A 16,983-nucleotide genomic window follows, 5' to 3' on the forward strand; every position below is an offset into this window, starting at 1 on the left:
TTTAATAATAATATAATATATATATAAACATATAAACCATTTTAAATGTAAATTTCATCAAATTAATTATATATGAAATATTGAAGTTGGTGGTTCGTTCTTCACTCCTTAAAATGGAATATATTTTATGTCATGTCATCTATAACTTAGAGAAAAACTCGTGGGAAGGAAATTTGTCATTACTTTTAGTGGTTTATACTTTGGTCTTAACCAAAAAATAATTGCATAAATGTATGTATATCCTTCCATTTGTAAGCATATAAGAGTGCAAATAATCACAACTCTCATTGATCAACTTGATAGGCATAGCCACCTAAGAATCACACTCTATAAGGACTCTAGTTAAGCCTCTATGCCAAGCTAAATTGGATAACTGAGATAATGGCCCAGAGCCACATCACATTTGAAGTTTCCAAATTCTTGTAGAAACCAAAGATCCATATCCCCCTAAAAGTCCTTTTGGTTTTATCAAACTTGTAGAAGACCTTGAAGTGACAAAAAATATAGTGTCAACCCATTATTCATTTAGGTCAGACTAAAATCATATGTCAAGCCTAGCATCAGATCATAAGTGAAGGTGGTTGTTTCATTTGGGCTTATAACCTACATACATATACTCAATATATAAGACTTGTTTGGAAATCAATGAAATTGAGATGCTCCCATTGTTTTTGAAAAAATAATGTCACCTCTTCGTAATGTGATCAACATGCGCACGTGCAAGTGACAAACTGCTGGAGCCTGGAATTCATTATATTAACCATTAATCAAGCTGTCTCTCCTTCAAGAGCACTATAGAACAAGTTGACTAGTGTTTGGAACTCAAGTTATTGGAAACCACTATACTATGTTTTCTAAGCTGACACCATTCTCCAATGATGTTGGAAACCATTGGGACCCTTTTGCAACGGTGCTCCAAAACTATGACTTTTGGCCTTCACGCTGCTGTGTTGAAGATAGGGTTGCAATCCCATGTTTTTGTCTCAAACCAACTCCTCAACATGTATGTTAAATGTGGCCGCGTCGTTCTTGCACGCAAGGTGTTTGATGGAATGTCTGAACGGAACACCGTGTCCTGGTCTGCCATGATATCTGGCTATGATCAATGTGGGGAACATTGGATGGCACTGCACCTCTTTTCTCAAATGAAGGTCCTGCCAAACGAGTTTGTCTTTGCCAGCACCCTCAGTGCATGTGCGAGCCTCAGGGCCCTGGTGCAGGGGCAACAGATTCATGGTCTCTCTCTAAGATCTGGGTATGCATCTATCTCCTTTGTTTCCAACTCCCTTATTACCATGTATATGAAATGCGGTCAGTGTAGTGATGCTTTGTCAGTATATGCCAATTCAGTAGGTACGAATTCTGTTTCCTATAATGCTCTGATCAGTGGGTTTGTAGAGAACCATGAACCTGAGAAAGGGTTTGAAGTGTTCAAGCTCATGCTCCAAGAGGGTTTTGTTCCTGATCGTTTTAGTTTTGTGGGCTTGTTGGGGTTTTCCACTAACTTAGATGATTTCAGGACAGGAATGTCATTGCATTGCCAAGCTGTTAAACTTGCACTGGACTGCACCCCTCTTATTGGAAATGTGATAATGTCAATGTATGCACAGTTTAATTTCATAGAAGAAGTGGTGAGGGTCTTCAGATTGATCCAAGACAAAGATGTCATTTCCTGGAACACTCTAATTAATGCCTTTTCACATTTTGATGATCAAGGAAAAAGTTTTCTATTTTTCAAAGAGATGATGAATGAGTGTAGTATAAGGCCAGATGACTTCACTTTTGCTAGCATCCTCGCTTCATGCACTTGGCATGCTTCTTTTCTCCATGGAAAGCAAATTCATGCTTTTCTATTTAGAACAAGACAATATTGGGACGTAGGAGTTCATAATGCTCTAGTTAACATGTATGCTAAATGCGGTTCAATTGGATATGCGCATAAGGTGTTCAGTAAAATGTCCTATCGTAATCTTATCTCGTGGAACACTATGATTGCAGCCTTTGGAAATCACGGCCTAGGTGAGAGAGCAATAGAGATTTTTGAGCAGATGAAAGCAGAAGGGGTAAAACCAGATTCAGTTACATTTACTGGCTTATTAATTGCTTGTAACCATTCAGGAATGGTGAGAAAGGGTGAATTGTATTTTAATTCTATGGAAGAAGCTTATGGGATTGCTCCCAACATAGAACATTTCTCATGTCTTATTGATATGCTTGGAAGAGCTGGAAGATTATCAGAGGTAGAAGAATACATAAATAAATTTCATCATTTGAACGATCCTGTTGTTTTAGGGAGCCTTCTTTCAGCATGTAGGGTGCATGGGAATATGGCCATAGGGGAAAGATTGGCTAAGCTGCTTCTTGAAGTTCCACCTGTTACTACTTCACCTTATGTCTTGTTATCAAATTTGTATGCTTCTGATGGCATGTGGAATGAAGTTACAAGTGCAAGAAAAATGTTGAAGGGTAGTGGATTAAGGAAAGAGCCAGGCTATGCCTGGTTGAAGTGAAATGAGGAATCATGAAAATTCACAACAGGAGATTTTCTCATGAAGGATTGAAAAGATTTAAAACATACTTGGAACCTTGAACTAGCTTTGTTAATACAATTTTATCTGATGATATAGCATAGCCTTTGGTTATTCCAGATTGCAAGAATAACAATATACAATCATGCAAAAAAGTTTTACACAATAATTCAATTAGAATTTTACCGTCTTGTCACGTCAAGATAAATTCAATAAAAAAATCTAGAAAAAAATGAAAAAATAAATAATTGAAAGTCTGTGATAAAGCTATTTATGCTATCAATGTATATTAATTGCATTTCAGGTAAAATATCAACACAAAAAAATATGTATGTTTCAAATGAAATGTATATTTTTATATATTAGTCATTCTATTTTCTTTATAAACCACAAAATAGTAGTCATTCTATTGAAATCACACACCTTAACATTTTCAAAATATACATAAAAATATATCACATCACACACACCCTAAGATGATGGCTGTAGAAAAATTTGCAGTTAATGACAGATCAATTCACCCTCCCATTCCAGGTTACAAACTTACACACCAAGTCACCAACCCACACACCATTCACTTTTCCTTCATTATTTTTCCTTCCATTTTCCTTTCACAAACAAACCTGCTATTCTCTCTCTCTTCCCTGTCTCTTTCCTTTCTCTCCCTTCTCTTAAAAGAAGAAAGAAAAGAAAGAGATAGAAGAGAAGCAGAGAATCAGCAGCAGAATATACCTGCAACTCAACCAAATTACCAATCATTTCATTCATCTCACAAATCATCACATAATTTCAGCCAACCCTAATTCCCAAATTCCCTCATTTTCTTCCCAAATTCCCTCCTTCCTAAACACCCCAGTTATAAATTCCGTTTCTTCTTCATCAATTTGGTGTTGTCTGGATAAAATTTTCAATTTTTCGTGACCCAGAACAAATTTTTGAGTATTTTATTTCATTCTGTGGGTTGTGCTTCAGAAATTTAGACAAATTTCGTTGATTTTTCTGCTGGAGAATCATGCCGCCGGCAATGATGAACCCGCCATTGCTCAAACCATCGTCGGTACCGCCTGTAAGCTCCGGCACAGTTTCTCAGGGTTCCGAGCCGGAGAATCAGGAATTCGGGGACCTTAGAGGTTTGCAGTGGCGTATAAATCTTGGGGTTTTGCCACCATCATCATCATCATCTTCTTCAGCTTACATTGATGATCTTCGTCGCGCCACCGCTAATTCTCGAAGGAGGTAAACCAGCTCAGAAATCATGCCTTATTAGTGTTATTGTTTTGATTAGAATGTAAATTGAATTTCGTTCTTTTTGTGGATTTTAATGGAATTTATGATCTTTGTATTAGCATTTTTGTTTGTATCTAATTGGTTTTGCATCTCAACTATGGATAATTAATCACAATGGAGTACTAAGCACGCCTTGAAAGTATTATTAAATGATGGAGATACAATCATACTGAAATGCAGGATGTTTTTGTCTATTTTCACCGGAGAAAGCTAACATGTGAATTTGAGCTGTGGTCATGTAGTTAAAGTCAATGCTATTTTCACTTTTTTTTCTCTCAGGTCAATGTCATTTTATATAAAGGTGTTGTTTACTTTGGCGGATGAAGTGTTTCATCATTTGGCATTGAGGGGTGTTTGTATAAATTATGATTTGGCGTTTGTCTTCCGTTATAAAACGTCGCGTGTAACAATGCCATATTGAGAGATAGGTGTATTAGATCCATGCCTGTCTTTTTTGTGTCCGTCATAATTGTGTACTAAAATCAGTTGCATATTGGTTAAGCTAATTGCATAGTTTTTATGGTCATCTCTCATTTATTTCACATGAACTGTTTATTATCTTGTCAGATATGCCAGTTTGAGAAGGCGCCTCCTGGCCGATCCTCATATTTCAAAGGATGGAAGTAGTTCACCTTCACCCAATCTTGTCATGGACAACCCACTTTCACAAAATCCTGGTAAACCTAAGCATACTTTATCACCATTTCTGCTTGTTATTGTAGATCGCCAATATACTCACATAAAGTTCTAGTTCCTGGCTAGAGAGCAAATTATAGTTCCAAAATTTTGTAAAGGAAGCTTTCTCAATTAGTGGCATCTCATCTCACTAGAAGGTTAATCTATCAAACAAATAATGACTATCGACAAACACATGAGTTGTTTACGAGGGATCAAACATAAAAGTTAAGCAATTATATTATTGCATATGGGGTTGTGGTGTTGCCCCCCTAACCTAGAAATACGAGTAGTAGATTTCTAGCTAACCCTCTGTCTCTTGACATTGAAATGGTGACAATAATATGGCTTTTATATGCAGATAGTACATGGAGTCGCTTTTTTCGCAACGCAGAGCTGGAGAGGATGGTTGATCAGGATCTATCTCGTTTATACCCAGAACATGGCAACTATTTCCAGACACCAGGATGCCAAGGCATATTGAGACGAATTTTATTACTTTGGTGCGTCAAACACCCAGAGTGTGGTTATAGACAAGGTAAATTCCTCAGTCAAGCAACATTTCAAGATAATACCTTGAAATTTAAGTGATATGATCTTCACCTTAAATTTTTTTTTTATCATTTAAGGTTGGTTTTTATTGTTCCTTTCAACTGTAATTTGTATAAGTAACTATGGTTATGGTATTCTGATCTTCCAACCTTGTATAATTAACCATAGAGCATCCAATCGAATGAAAGCTTTACTGTACCCAGCTTGATTGAAAATGGGGCAGTCGTCTCCCCTAGAGAAATTTCTCCTTAGTATAATTGTATTAAAATGTTCTATCTGCCCTCCTAAAAAATTTAAATTTCCTCTTCTAATTAGTCATTAGCCAATCTCATGTTCTCCAGGCTATCAGCAATGGGCTTTAGGGTGCATTTGGGGAAATAGCTTAGTTAAGCGCTTATGGCAATAAGCGCGTTTATCGAATAAGCGCGCTTATCGAATAAGCGCTTATTCATAAGCTAATTTGAGAAATCTATTGAAATAAGTTGAAAATGAGTTATAAATAAGTATAAGCTGTTATTCATAAGCTATTCTTAATAGCTTATGAAAATAAGCTCAAAACAGCTTTTGGAAGGCCATAAGCTATTTACGTAAGCTCTCCCAAACACTTGCATTCATTTATTCTCTATGAGATAAGCTCAAATAAGCTCTTCCAAACAGGGTGTTAGTTACTCGGGCTATCATTGTTCTCTACTTCCAAGTGCCAATAAGTTCATAATTACTTCTGCATTGATTATGCTCCATTAGCTGTATGTATGTACCTTGTATTGAAAAGCTTATCTATTTTTATTGTAAGATTCATTCATCACTGAACATTGAAGGATTATTTTGGGAAACCTGTTACTTGGTAAATTATAAGTGCCCTTAGTTCGGCTTCTAGGGTTAACAACTTGTTTTGCTTTAGCAATTTATGTTATGCAAATAGCTCATAGCTAAGATAACTTTATTTGACTTCTTTCTTTCATTCATTTATTTTGTAGGAATGCATGAATTACTTGCCCCGGTGCTTTACGTTCTCCAAGTTGATATTGAGCGTCTTTCAGAAGTTCGAAAGACTTATGAAGATTACTTCACTGATATATTTGATGGTCTCTTTTGTCAAGAGAATGATCTTTCTTACAGATTTGATTTCAGAAAATCTTCAGAGTTGACGGAGGATGAAATTGGCTCCAATGAAAATGCAATGAAAATCAAGAGTCTTGATGATCTTGATCCTAAGATACAGGCAATTGTATTGCTAAGTGATGCTTATGGGGCTGAGGGTGAACTCGGAGTTGTTTTATCTGAAAAATTCATCGAACATGATGCTTATTGTATGTTTGATGCTATAGTGAACGGGGCTCATGGTTCAGTTGCAATGGCTGATTTCTTCTCTTATTCACCTGTGGCTGGGTCTCATAGTGGGTTGCCTCCTGTAATTGAAGCTTCTGTTGCTTTGTATCATTTGTTGTCTCATGTGGATTCCTCACTGCATAGCCATCTTGTTGATCTCGGGGTTGAGCCCCAGTACTTTGCTCTCCGCTGGTTGCGAGTTTTGTTTGGACGTGAATTCTCACTTAATAACCTCTTGATCGTCTGGGATGAGATCTTTTTATCAGATAATAGTAAAGTGGAAAAGCATGATGAGGACAAAAATGATTCTGGTTTTAGGATCTTTCATTCATCTCGTGGAGCATTTATCTCGGCCATGGCCGTAGCAATGTTACTTCATTTAAGATCTTCGCTACTTGCAACTGAAAATCCTACAACCTGTCTCCAGAGATTATTAAGCTTTCCTGAGAACACTAACATTCAAAAACTAATAGAGAAAGCTAAATCCTTGCAGGCTCTTGCATTGAGTACTGAATTTTCATCCTCGGCACCTTCTTTCTTAGAGTATCATAACCCAGGAAAATCAGTTTTTACTAGATCTAATACCCTTCCATCTGAATCAGCTTCACCAAAATCTCCTCTGAATGGTAGCTACTGGGAAGAGAAGTGGAGAGTTGTCCACAGTACTGAAGAAGTTAAACAAGACGGTCTAGAAAAACAGGTTCCAAATCGGAAAAAGAGATGGACAGAGAAGGTAAAGTTCAGTTTGAAAAGAACAGAATCTGACCCTTCTTCATCAAGGAATAAGAGTGATAAGAAGGAAGCTAAGGAATCTATTAGGCGCAGTTTAATGGAAGATCTTTCAAAGGAACTTGGTTCAGAGGAAGATACCGAAAAACAGCACTGTCATGAAACTTCATGTCAGCCGGATAATCTTTCAGTAGCCATTGAAGCGGAGCAACAAGATGATGGCTCTGAAGGTTGTGGCAATAGTTGCGGTGCTGAAGATAGATGTCTGAGAGGAAACACTAGCAATGAGGTAAACTTATCTGGCTCAGCTAGTCCCCATAATGAGGCCAACGATCGTGAAAATGACTCTCAGAAAAGTAGTGTTGCTTCGAATTTATCCCTTGATGACATTAATGAAACTTCACTTTCCCTTGATTCACCTCTTCCAATCTCTGATCATCCTGAGAACATATCTCAGATGTCAGGCTGCAATGATGATTCCATAGGAAATTTGATCACACACTCCAAGGAGAGAAAACTGAATAAATTCCAGTGGCTTTGGAAGTTTGGGCGCAATAATGGCGAATTTATTACTAAGAAAAGAGGAGGTGCTTCTGAGGCTGAAAAACCTGCCAACAATTGTAATGATCAAAGTAATAGAGCTCCCTCTTCAGCTGATGGGAATTGTAGTTCTAGTAGTTGCAAAGGGGAATCTGTAGACCAGAATGTGATTGACACTTTAAGGAATCTTGGGCAATCAATGCTTGAACATATTCAGGTAAAAGTTCTTTCTGATTGTCACCCCCAAATTCAGTAACGAATTAGGCTATGTTTGGATATTCGTGTGGGACCAGCGTATACGGATGTAGCATGCACCTCAAGGCAAAAAGTGAACTTAACTCTTGTGGATTGGGATGAAAGTACGTGTGGATTTGGATACTAGTTGAATCCAAATCAAACCAACTTTCATCTCAATTCATAAGTAGAGTTCTGTCCAGTTTTTGTGTTGAAGTGTGTGCTAACGTCTATTTGCACCAATGACATTGGAGATCCCAACATAGTCTTAGTGCATGTTTGGTATACAATGGAGAATCACGGTGATGCCAAAATAAAGGTGCAGAGTTGCAAAAGCTAAGGAAGTTGCTTCTGTTTCCTGTGATTTTTTTGGTTTTACCATGGTTTTTCACCATGTATTCAAACCTGCACTTGGCGAATGAACTGAAGATACAATTTGAGGATTGAGAACATACTTAGCTTTACATGATAAGTTCTTTGTAGACCTCAAAATGATGTTTCAGACGTGTTATCTTAAGGACTAAATTATTGTGTGGCAGGTGATTGAGTCTACTTTCCAACAAGGCCAGGGAGCTTCAATGGATATCATGTCTAAAAATGTTGTGGGTGGCAAAGGGCAGGTTGCAGCCATATCAGCTCTCAAGGAACTCCGCAAAATTAGCAATCTTTTATCTGAGATGTGAGGCGAGTCGTACATTGACTTGTATATAATATATATTTTGTGATTACAAATCCTTAGTATCAATGAAATGAATGTGTTCTGCTTCACTTCCACAGCTCATGAATTCCAAAGTTTTGCTCTTTGCAGATGTTCAGAGTGTAGATATCCCGGTTACATAAAATAAAATAAAATTATGATGATTCATTCCAAAGTATGCTTAAATTTTGCATGATTGCATACCTTTTGGTTTATATTTTAGAAGACTAATAATAATATTTAATTTAGATGGGTCAAATAACAAATATAGTAAGTACGGGTTAATATTAATAGTCCCTAAATGGCTAAATCATACAATGATAATTGCCTGTTTACCTGACTAATATTAAGGTTAATTTAGAATAAAACATATAAATAAATTGTAATTTATTTATTTTTTGTCGAAAATCATAAGTTTATTTTTAAAGCTGGAATATTTATATAGCCTGCATACTTAAATATTTAAACAAGTCAAAAGTAATTTAAAATATTAAAATAAAATTTGATATAATAAAAGTAACAATGATACAAGTCAATGACCTAAATCTATATATCTATGTAAATGAGACTTGAGTTTTTTGCTTTAAATACATCAAGTCATTCCTACCTCTACATTAAAATACATGAAAAATAAAGAATTTCATTTGCAATAAATATATTAAGTAATAAAATTAAAACTGAATAAATTGTAATGTCAAAAACTATTCAACTACCAACATTAAATAATACATTTATAAACTTATTTATCTTCATTTTTATAATTATTTATATATTAATTATAAAATTTCCTATACATTTAAGTATTTTCTTTTTTTGAAAGTTCCTATACATTTAAGTAAAAGCTAAATATAATGTGATAAAAAAATTTAAACATATGTAGTTAAAATATTAATTATTGACCTCAAGTTGAGAAAAAAATTAAATTCATATAGAGTAATATATTTTATATAAAATAAATATATGAAATATCAGAAATAATCAATGATTAAATGCTTTTCGTAAAGATATACTTAGAATTTTTTAATAGTTACATGTGTTGTTAATATAGATTATAATGTTGTTTTGTGTTATTTTATAAAATAATTTTACATACATAAAAGACTAATATATTATAATTATTTAAGTCTTTTAGAATAATCTTTTTATATACATTAAAAAGTGTATAGAGTGTATACACAAAATGATATTTAGAATAAACTTTTATTAAATAATATTTTTATATGGAAACATTATTTATAATTAAAATTAATTAATTTTATTAATAAAAAATTAGCAAATAGTTTTAAAATAAAAAAAGTGCCGCAATAATTTATTGATAAATCATTTATAAAAATATTTATAAAATTAACATTATTAAGTATGACGTGGATGTCAAAAAAGTATGACGTGTGTGTATTTTTTTCAGAAATTTCTTGAATTATAAATTTTGATCTATTATATATTAGTAAAAAAGATCAACTTAAGTATAACAGAGAAAAATAATTCAGGATAAAATTAAAAAATAATTAATTTACTAAATAATATTTTAGAATATTAAAATTAAAATTTATTGTAATTATCAAAGTTAAAGTTAATTAATTGTTGATAAAAAGTATAAGAAAATGTTGATATAATTTATTTGGTGATATTAAAACTTATCAATTGATTTAAAATATTTGAAATGCACTTTATAATTTATTGTATGTTTAAATAAATACATCTTTAAATTGTTAAAATTATTTCAATGCAAATTATTAAATTTGAATAGTATTCATTATTTAAACAAAGAAAACTCTAATACTCATAATGAAATGTTTTAACACAATTATTTTTATTTTATTATAATTTATAAGTAAAAAATATTTAATATATACATAATATTTTTATTTAGACTATAATAAATTTTATATAATGTTGATAAAATTGTAAAAACACCCGTGCAACGCACGGGTTTTATATCTAGTAAATAAGTATTTTATATTTAAAATGCGTTTTAAATAATTTAAAACCTAAATAGCTTAGGAATTTCATAAAAATCTTATTTTGGATTTGTCGAAATTCGAGTAACTTAACTGGTCATCACATTTTTTAAGAAGTGAGAGAAATGTGTATACTTTTTAAAATATAAACTAATTATGTATTGGAGTGTTAGTGTGTCTTTAAAAGAGTGTGTTGCTAGCACCCCTCTTAACTTATTAACTTTTTTCCCCATCAACCCAACCATATATATGAACAATGAATCGTTTATTGTTACGAATGATAATGTACATGTAACATTCATTTACCAACAATAAATGAATTTTCAATGAGCCCTTCTTCAAGTGGGAAAGAAACTGAAGTCTAGATAAAATTGTAATTCACTTGATGGTGCGTGGAACTATAAGAATGGCTAGATACTGGTAAGGGATCTTCAAATGGATTAGAAGAACTCCGTTGAGAGTATTGACTATTATGCGGATACTGGTAAGCTGGGACCATTATCATGTTATGTTGTTGCTGCTGTTGGAACATCATTTGATGATGATGTTGTTGTTGTTGATGTTGTTGAGCCGTCAATGTCATTTGCACATTGTGTGGAGGTCCTATTGCAAATGGATCATGTTGAGTATAGTGATTGAATGGGTTATGCAGAGTCATTCCCTCATATTCATAACCTGCATTTTGTAGTTGAAGCTGTCTCCTTGCATTTTCATCTTCATATAAACTGTCTAGTAATAGCTTGTCAAATCCACCAGCCTAACTCAAGAAAAAAGGGGAAAGAAAAGTAGTGTCATTTCTTAGAGGTTTAATTAAAGGATTAACTCAACCTCATTGAGCTTATGATCAAAATAATTTGAGCATGACAAGAATGCAGCACTAAAGTAATAACATGTTTGGATCATGGGTCTGATTAGTATAAGTTTTATAAATAGAGGGTCTTCAAACACATAAGTTTCTCCCAAAATTTGATGTTGACTTTAGAATCAATTTTAGAAAGATTTACAAACATCTACTGATATAGCAGAAAAAACAAACCATTTTGCGGTTTGGTGCTGGGCTGGAGTGGTTACTTGGTGTTGTAACCAATGCAAGTTCCCAAGCAGAAGTTCCACTTATGTTAGTCAAAGCAAGATTGGTGGAGTTATTTCCTGCCAAAATTCAAAAAATATCTTAGAATTGGATTTAATATCAAATAGCAAGAATGGTTAACTAATGAGGCGAAATTCAGGGCATGTTGAAAGTCCTTCTTTAATTGATTTTGAAGAGAGAATCAATTCTACAGAAAAGCTTATGTTAGTAGCTTATGTGTTTCAGAATTAATTTTGATGAAAGATATGTTACTCCAAATGCTATCAGTCTCAATTCCCCAGGGAGGCGTGCAGTGCACTACGGGTTGATCTCTAGGCCTTACCGCCGGGTGGTACAATTGCAAGTGCCAATGCATTGCTTTCCTCCAGTTCTTGAGCTTTTGGATTGATTTCATTTAGACCCTGCAAAGGTGGACAAATGGAAAATACTAAAAGTTACGATACAGAACATAAGAACTGGTAGTTATCATCCACTACCCCTATTATTTCCGCCAAATAACATAGTTAGCGTTGCTACATCAACATTTACATTTTTTGCAATTTTCCATTGCTGGTGGACAAATATTATAAATTCCATCAAACCAAGCCAACATATATAATTATCATAGAACCAAAACTCACCAACAGATCGTCAGTAGCATCAAATGATATCAAAGAAGGAGGTTCAACCTCCTCTTCCTTAGGTTGTGTTTCTTCATCTACCAGTTCTTTCTCATTGACTTCTTCAGCTTGTTTCTCAACTGCTTGAGTCTCTTTGGATTCTTCGCTCTCTGATTCTTCATTTTGAGAAGTTTGATCATTTTCCTAATACATGTCACATGAAATTTATTAACGAAAATGTAACAGAATATAGCTAGAAAGTTGCTTAAGCTTCATTTGCCATCTTTGCATGTTACAAATCCCGGACTCAGTGATCCAATGGAAGTTTATTTGGATTATGGACTCTTCAATTCCAAGTTTACAATTATAGCTAGAAAGAGACAGATACTAGTTCTTTGAAGCTTATATACAAAATACATATCAGACACGAGCTTTCTCAAGTTAGTTTTTAAATACTTTCTTACCTGTTTCTCATTAATAGAGCCTGATGTGGGTACTTCTTTAATGTATTCTTCCATTGTGATAAGAAAAGAATGAGGTGGCTGTTTATTGCAGGAAAGAACTAGTGAGAAAAAGTCTAATGATATCAAATAACAAATTCTACTGATGAGCAAGAAATAACCTGTCTCAAGGTTGGAAATTGAAAACTCCTAGCAAGGTCTAAGTCCTTGCAGCGTTCATAAAAGTGTGCAAGATTAACAGCCTGCATAGTAAGAACAATCATCAATGGTAAACACAACTCACATTAGAAAATAAGAAGAATGTGTCTGAAACAAAGCATCATTATAATTAAACCTGTAGCATAGCTATTTTATAAATATGCAAAGCCTTTACTGCATCATATCTTGACATGTCAAAGAACTGCAACTTTCATTAGTTAGTATAATTGAAAGTCCAAATGAAGTGACCAAAGTAACAAATTAAACTGAGATCGACACTACCGCATCCACAAGATTTATGATTCCATCATTGAGAGCACAATATATTTTGAAGCTCTCCTTTAATACCTGAATGATATCTCCAAAAACAAATAAAGTTAGAGAAGTAGTTGACAAGCAACATTTTCTGAGACATATAACTGCTAGTATATGAGAAGTACAAACTAAACATGCATACCAGGGCCAAAGCATACTGTATTAGATAATTTCTAAAAGCCAATCTTCCAGGCTGCAAGGTAGTAAATCAAATTCGATGTTATCTTAGGGAGAGAAAATGCAGCAATTTCAACAGTAAAGAGATGTTGAGTATAAGATGAGGAGATTTCATGCAGATACATGTTTGATTACTGTTTTGTAGAACAATTTTTAGTTTTTATAAGCAAAAAAAACTTGTTTGATATAAACTATTTTTGAAAATTGTTCTTTAAAAGAGATCTTATTTTCGGTTTTTAAAACCAAAAGCTCAAAACATCTCAGAGATGTTTTCTGTTTTTGTTGTCAGTTTTCACAAGTTACAAGTTTTCCAACTTTGCAAAACATCTCGTTCAAACTGTTTTCTTCTTCTAAAATGCTGGTTTTAAAATTGTTTCTAAGAATAGTTTTTAAATTCATAATACTGAGAAAATAATCAAACTAAGTTCTTAAGTTTTCCCTATAAATTCTTACCTGACAGTCAATAAGGCAATGTAGAAGTTTCTGAAGTGTAGTAAGCTGCTCCAACAATTCATCACTAGCCAACATTCGTGTTCTGTTATTTACCTGTCAGAGATGAAAGTTAGCTACTAATTTTCTGAAAAAATATGAACAAAATAAAGACAAGGGGAACACACACCTTTGTCGAAATAGTTGATGGTTTTGTTTCAAATTCGATGTCATATCTAAGGATTCTATAACATTCAAGTCTTTCTTCCAAAAATAGTGCATAGGCTCGAATCCATTCAGAACATTCCCAAGCTGTGTAGAGAAATCTGATTAGGAATTATGACATGCATCAAAGTTCAGATAACAAAATAGAAGAAAAGTTATAACAACATACACTGACCGTAAAAAAAGAACAAAAAAAAAAAAAAACAACATACACAGAAGGCTTGAGTCATCATTGAAATTGGATATTTGGAGAAAATGTATCCTCCTTGAGTAGCTTACAAGGTCTTCTCTGAAGGTAGGATCACCTTCTCTCAATATCCTATGAATCACTATCAATGTTTTAATGGCAACCTGTCATTAATTTCATATTCAGTTAATGTCACAAAACGTTGAGATAAAATTAATGTTACTATTCTGAGTAAAATTGTGATCAAACCCAATTTCTTCTCTCTTTATAAATAAGTCACAAATTGAGAAGCTTAAATTAAGAATGATCTAGCCCCTGAATGCTCCTTTAAATATATTGGACATTTCATATCACATTTGTTATGGAAGGTTATTACTTAGAATTCAGGTTAGATTAGGCATAATTCTACCCAAAAGCTTAGGGGGTGAGAATTGTAATACCTTATATAAAAGCTTATTTGGCTATATCACTAGTCAATGTGAGACTTCTCAACACACTCCTCATGTCCAGGACTAGACATATATGTCGGAGGCTCATATATAGGTGGTCTCTAATAAACGGATCTATGATATGCTCTGAAACCATCTTAGAAGAGTGAGGATTGCAATATCCTATATAAAAGCTTATTAGGTCATATCTCTCGGATCAATTTTAACTTCTCAAGAGTATTAGAGTTAGAGCAACAATATATACTTTTATATTACATATTTGAGAGGTGAATGCCCACATGATCATCAATCAAGCCTTTTTTCCCTCCTTTTCTGCTAATGTTTTTTCATTAAGAGAAAACAAGCATAAATTAAATCTTTGCAAACACTTGTTGAACACATGTTGTTTTATCAATATATCATACTAAAGAGAAAAAGAGAGTTCCCATGATTTAATTTTTAGTGCATTCAAACAATGTCAAAACCACTAGGTATGAAGAGGGACTCACTATCCAATTTTGTGTCTTGGAAAGTCTCTTGGAAAGTAGGTGTATGCAGTAAGCTATATCTGCCCTTGGTTGGTGTGCTGATGTGGCATAGAAGATTTCTACAAGAAGACATAGCAAAACATGATAACACCGGAATCTGAGAGTGATTACAGATTTTTCCACTGCAGAACTAAACATGCTTTGACGTTCAATATACTAAATTTAATGATTTCATTTGTAATTTCTTCAAGCACAATCATTGAGATGGAAAACAAGCATGGCATGTTCATCAATCAAGGCTTTATGAAAAAGATTAATTTGAAGCTTTAATTTGAGGAAACAATTTTCACAATGCATGAGAATGAAAAAGGCATCAATGTAATTCACCAAAATTTGAGGACTAACTTCGAACATGACGTTCTTTGGGAGGATATTCTGCATGGCTGGTAGCTTTTACAACTGCAATATCCAATTCCTTCAAAAAGAAAATTGAACAACATAAAAAAAATGATTCAATTGAAAGATAATGAAGGGAATAACAAATGAAAACATGTTATTTCAAAAAAAAGAAAACAAATGAAAACATGAACATTAATAAACGGAAAAATATAGCTTGTTGGAAATAAAGATCACAGAAACATGAATCGTAAGAAATATTACCTTGTTGTCGCTATTAACCTTGGCTAAGCCAACCTTGGTGGAGTCCTTGAGAGCTCCATAGACATTTCTGAAGCTCTTAAACGTTCCCATTCATCAAATTAATGTTATTCAATTTGATGGAAAGAGAGAAAGAAGAAGGAACAATGGTGTTCTTCTTCTTCTTCTTTGTTACTCTTTCATTTTCCAACCACAAAAGAAGAAACCGGTTAGCAACGAAAGGGTAGTTTGGTAATTTGAGGTTGCATAAGCTGTAACTAATTTATGAACTATTTGACATATTTTTTTGAACAGAACTATTTGACATATTTTTTTGAACAGAACTATTTGACATAATTTGTGCAAATTATGTTTCTTGACTTTATTTTTAAATGTTATTTGACTTTTAATTAGGGTGCACACGGGTCTAGTCAATCCAACGAAGCAAAAAAAAAAATAACCGATCGGATTCGACTCATGGATTAGATTGAATTTTAGAAGGGAAAATCTGATGAATTTGGTTCGAATTCCAGGTTAAATCTGAACCAAATTATGACCCGAACATATATAACTATGTGTTTTGTTGGGATTCATTTTAGGTTTCTTATTTTGTTGGGAGAAATTAGTAACATGCTAATTGATTTGCTACAATCAATGCGAGTGTAATGAATTGGGTCATGATAGTTTATTGGGTTAGGCTTGGTCCTGTGTTGGGATGGAAGTAGGGCCGGTTGCCGACAGGCTTATGGTTTAGCATGCATCAGACCCAGGTCAGATCAACTAAATTAATAAATAGACAAGGTTAAGACTTTTTAAAAAGTCTTTTAGTTAAAAATGTAAGGTTTATGCTACTCAGAAAGTCTTGTAAACCTAGCACGCAGGCCTATTTAAAAAATATAAATTTATTTTATTATTTTTACATTGAATTTTTATTATTATATCTAAAAATGATATAGTTATGGACTTATTTATATGTTTAAACATGTTAGACTATATAAATCTATGTAGATAGAAACCGATGACCTATATACTTTGACTTATATGATATAATGATATTATTATATTATTTCCCAATAGCTATAAGTTTGTTGACATGTTACAAATAGATTTGTTGGTATACCTGAATGTCATATGATAAAGCAAACCTTTAAATAGGCTAGCATGTCAGGCCAGACTTTCAACATAAAGTTTAGGTCGGAAAAAAAAGCCTATGACAGGTTA

At 33.5% G+C, this 16,983-nt stretch overlaps 3 protein-coding genes across 3 annotated transcripts; 2 read left to right on the forward strand and 1 right to left on the reverse strand.

The window, feature by feature from the left end:
* The first annotated feature begins 405 nt into the window (after window positions 1-405).
* Window positions 406-2,727, forward strand: LOC130709888 (putative pentatricopeptide repeat-containing protein At3g15130). The gene has a single exon (XM_057559019.1). It carries the CDS (start codon window positions 876-878, stop codon window positions 2,508-2,510), a length of 1,635 nt encoding a protein of 544 aa, XP_057415002.1. The 5' UTR covers window positions 406-875; the 3' UTR covers window positions 2,511-2,727.
* Window positions 2,728-3,100: 373 nt separating this feature from the next.
* Window positions 3,101-8,642, forward strand: LOC130711222 (uncharacterized). The gene is made up of 5 exons (XM_057560745.1): window positions 3,101-3,764; window positions 4,383-4,492; window positions 4,852-5,028; window positions 6,020-7,857; window positions 8,414-8,642. The coding sequence occupies exons 1-5, from the start codon at window positions 3,541-3,543 to the stop codon at window positions 8,555-8,557; spliced, it is 2,493 nt and encodes an 830-aa protein (XP_057416728.1). The 5' UTR covers window positions 3,101-3,540; the 3' UTR covers window positions 8,558-8,642.
* A 2,076-nt stretch (window positions 8,643-10,718) lies between these two features.
* LOC130712087 (putative clathrin assembly protein At4g25940) lies at window positions 10,719-15,957 on the reverse strand. The gene is made up of 15 exons (XM_057561920.1): window positions 15,787-15,957; window positions 15,532-15,601; window positions 15,148-15,245; window positions 14,236-14,374; window positions 13,989-14,110; window positions 13,823-13,915; window positions 13,335-13,385; window positions 13,160-13,225; window positions 13,014-13,079; window positions 12,841-12,921; window positions 12,683-12,760; window positions 12,240-12,422; window positions 11,942-12,020; window positions 11,566-11,678; window positions 10,719-11,286 (listed from the first exon to the last, which is right to left on the reverse strand). The coding sequence occupies exons 1-15, from the start codon at window positions 15,874-15,876 to the stop codon at window positions 10,891-10,893; spliced, it is 1,725 nt and encodes a 574-aa protein (XP_057417903.1). The 5' UTR covers window positions 15,877-15,957; the 3' UTR covers window positions 10,719-10,890.
* Between the last annotated feature and the right edge of the window lie 1,026 nt (window positions 15,958-16,983).

The sequence above is a fragment of the Lotus japonicus genome, chromosome 4 (assembly GCF_012489685.1).
Source record: "Lotus japonicus ecotype B-129 chromosome 4, LjGifu_v1.2".
NCBI classification, from domain to species: domain Eukaryota; kingdom Viridiplantae; phylum Streptophyta; class Magnoliopsida; order Fabales; family Fabaceae; genus Lotus; species Lotus japonicus.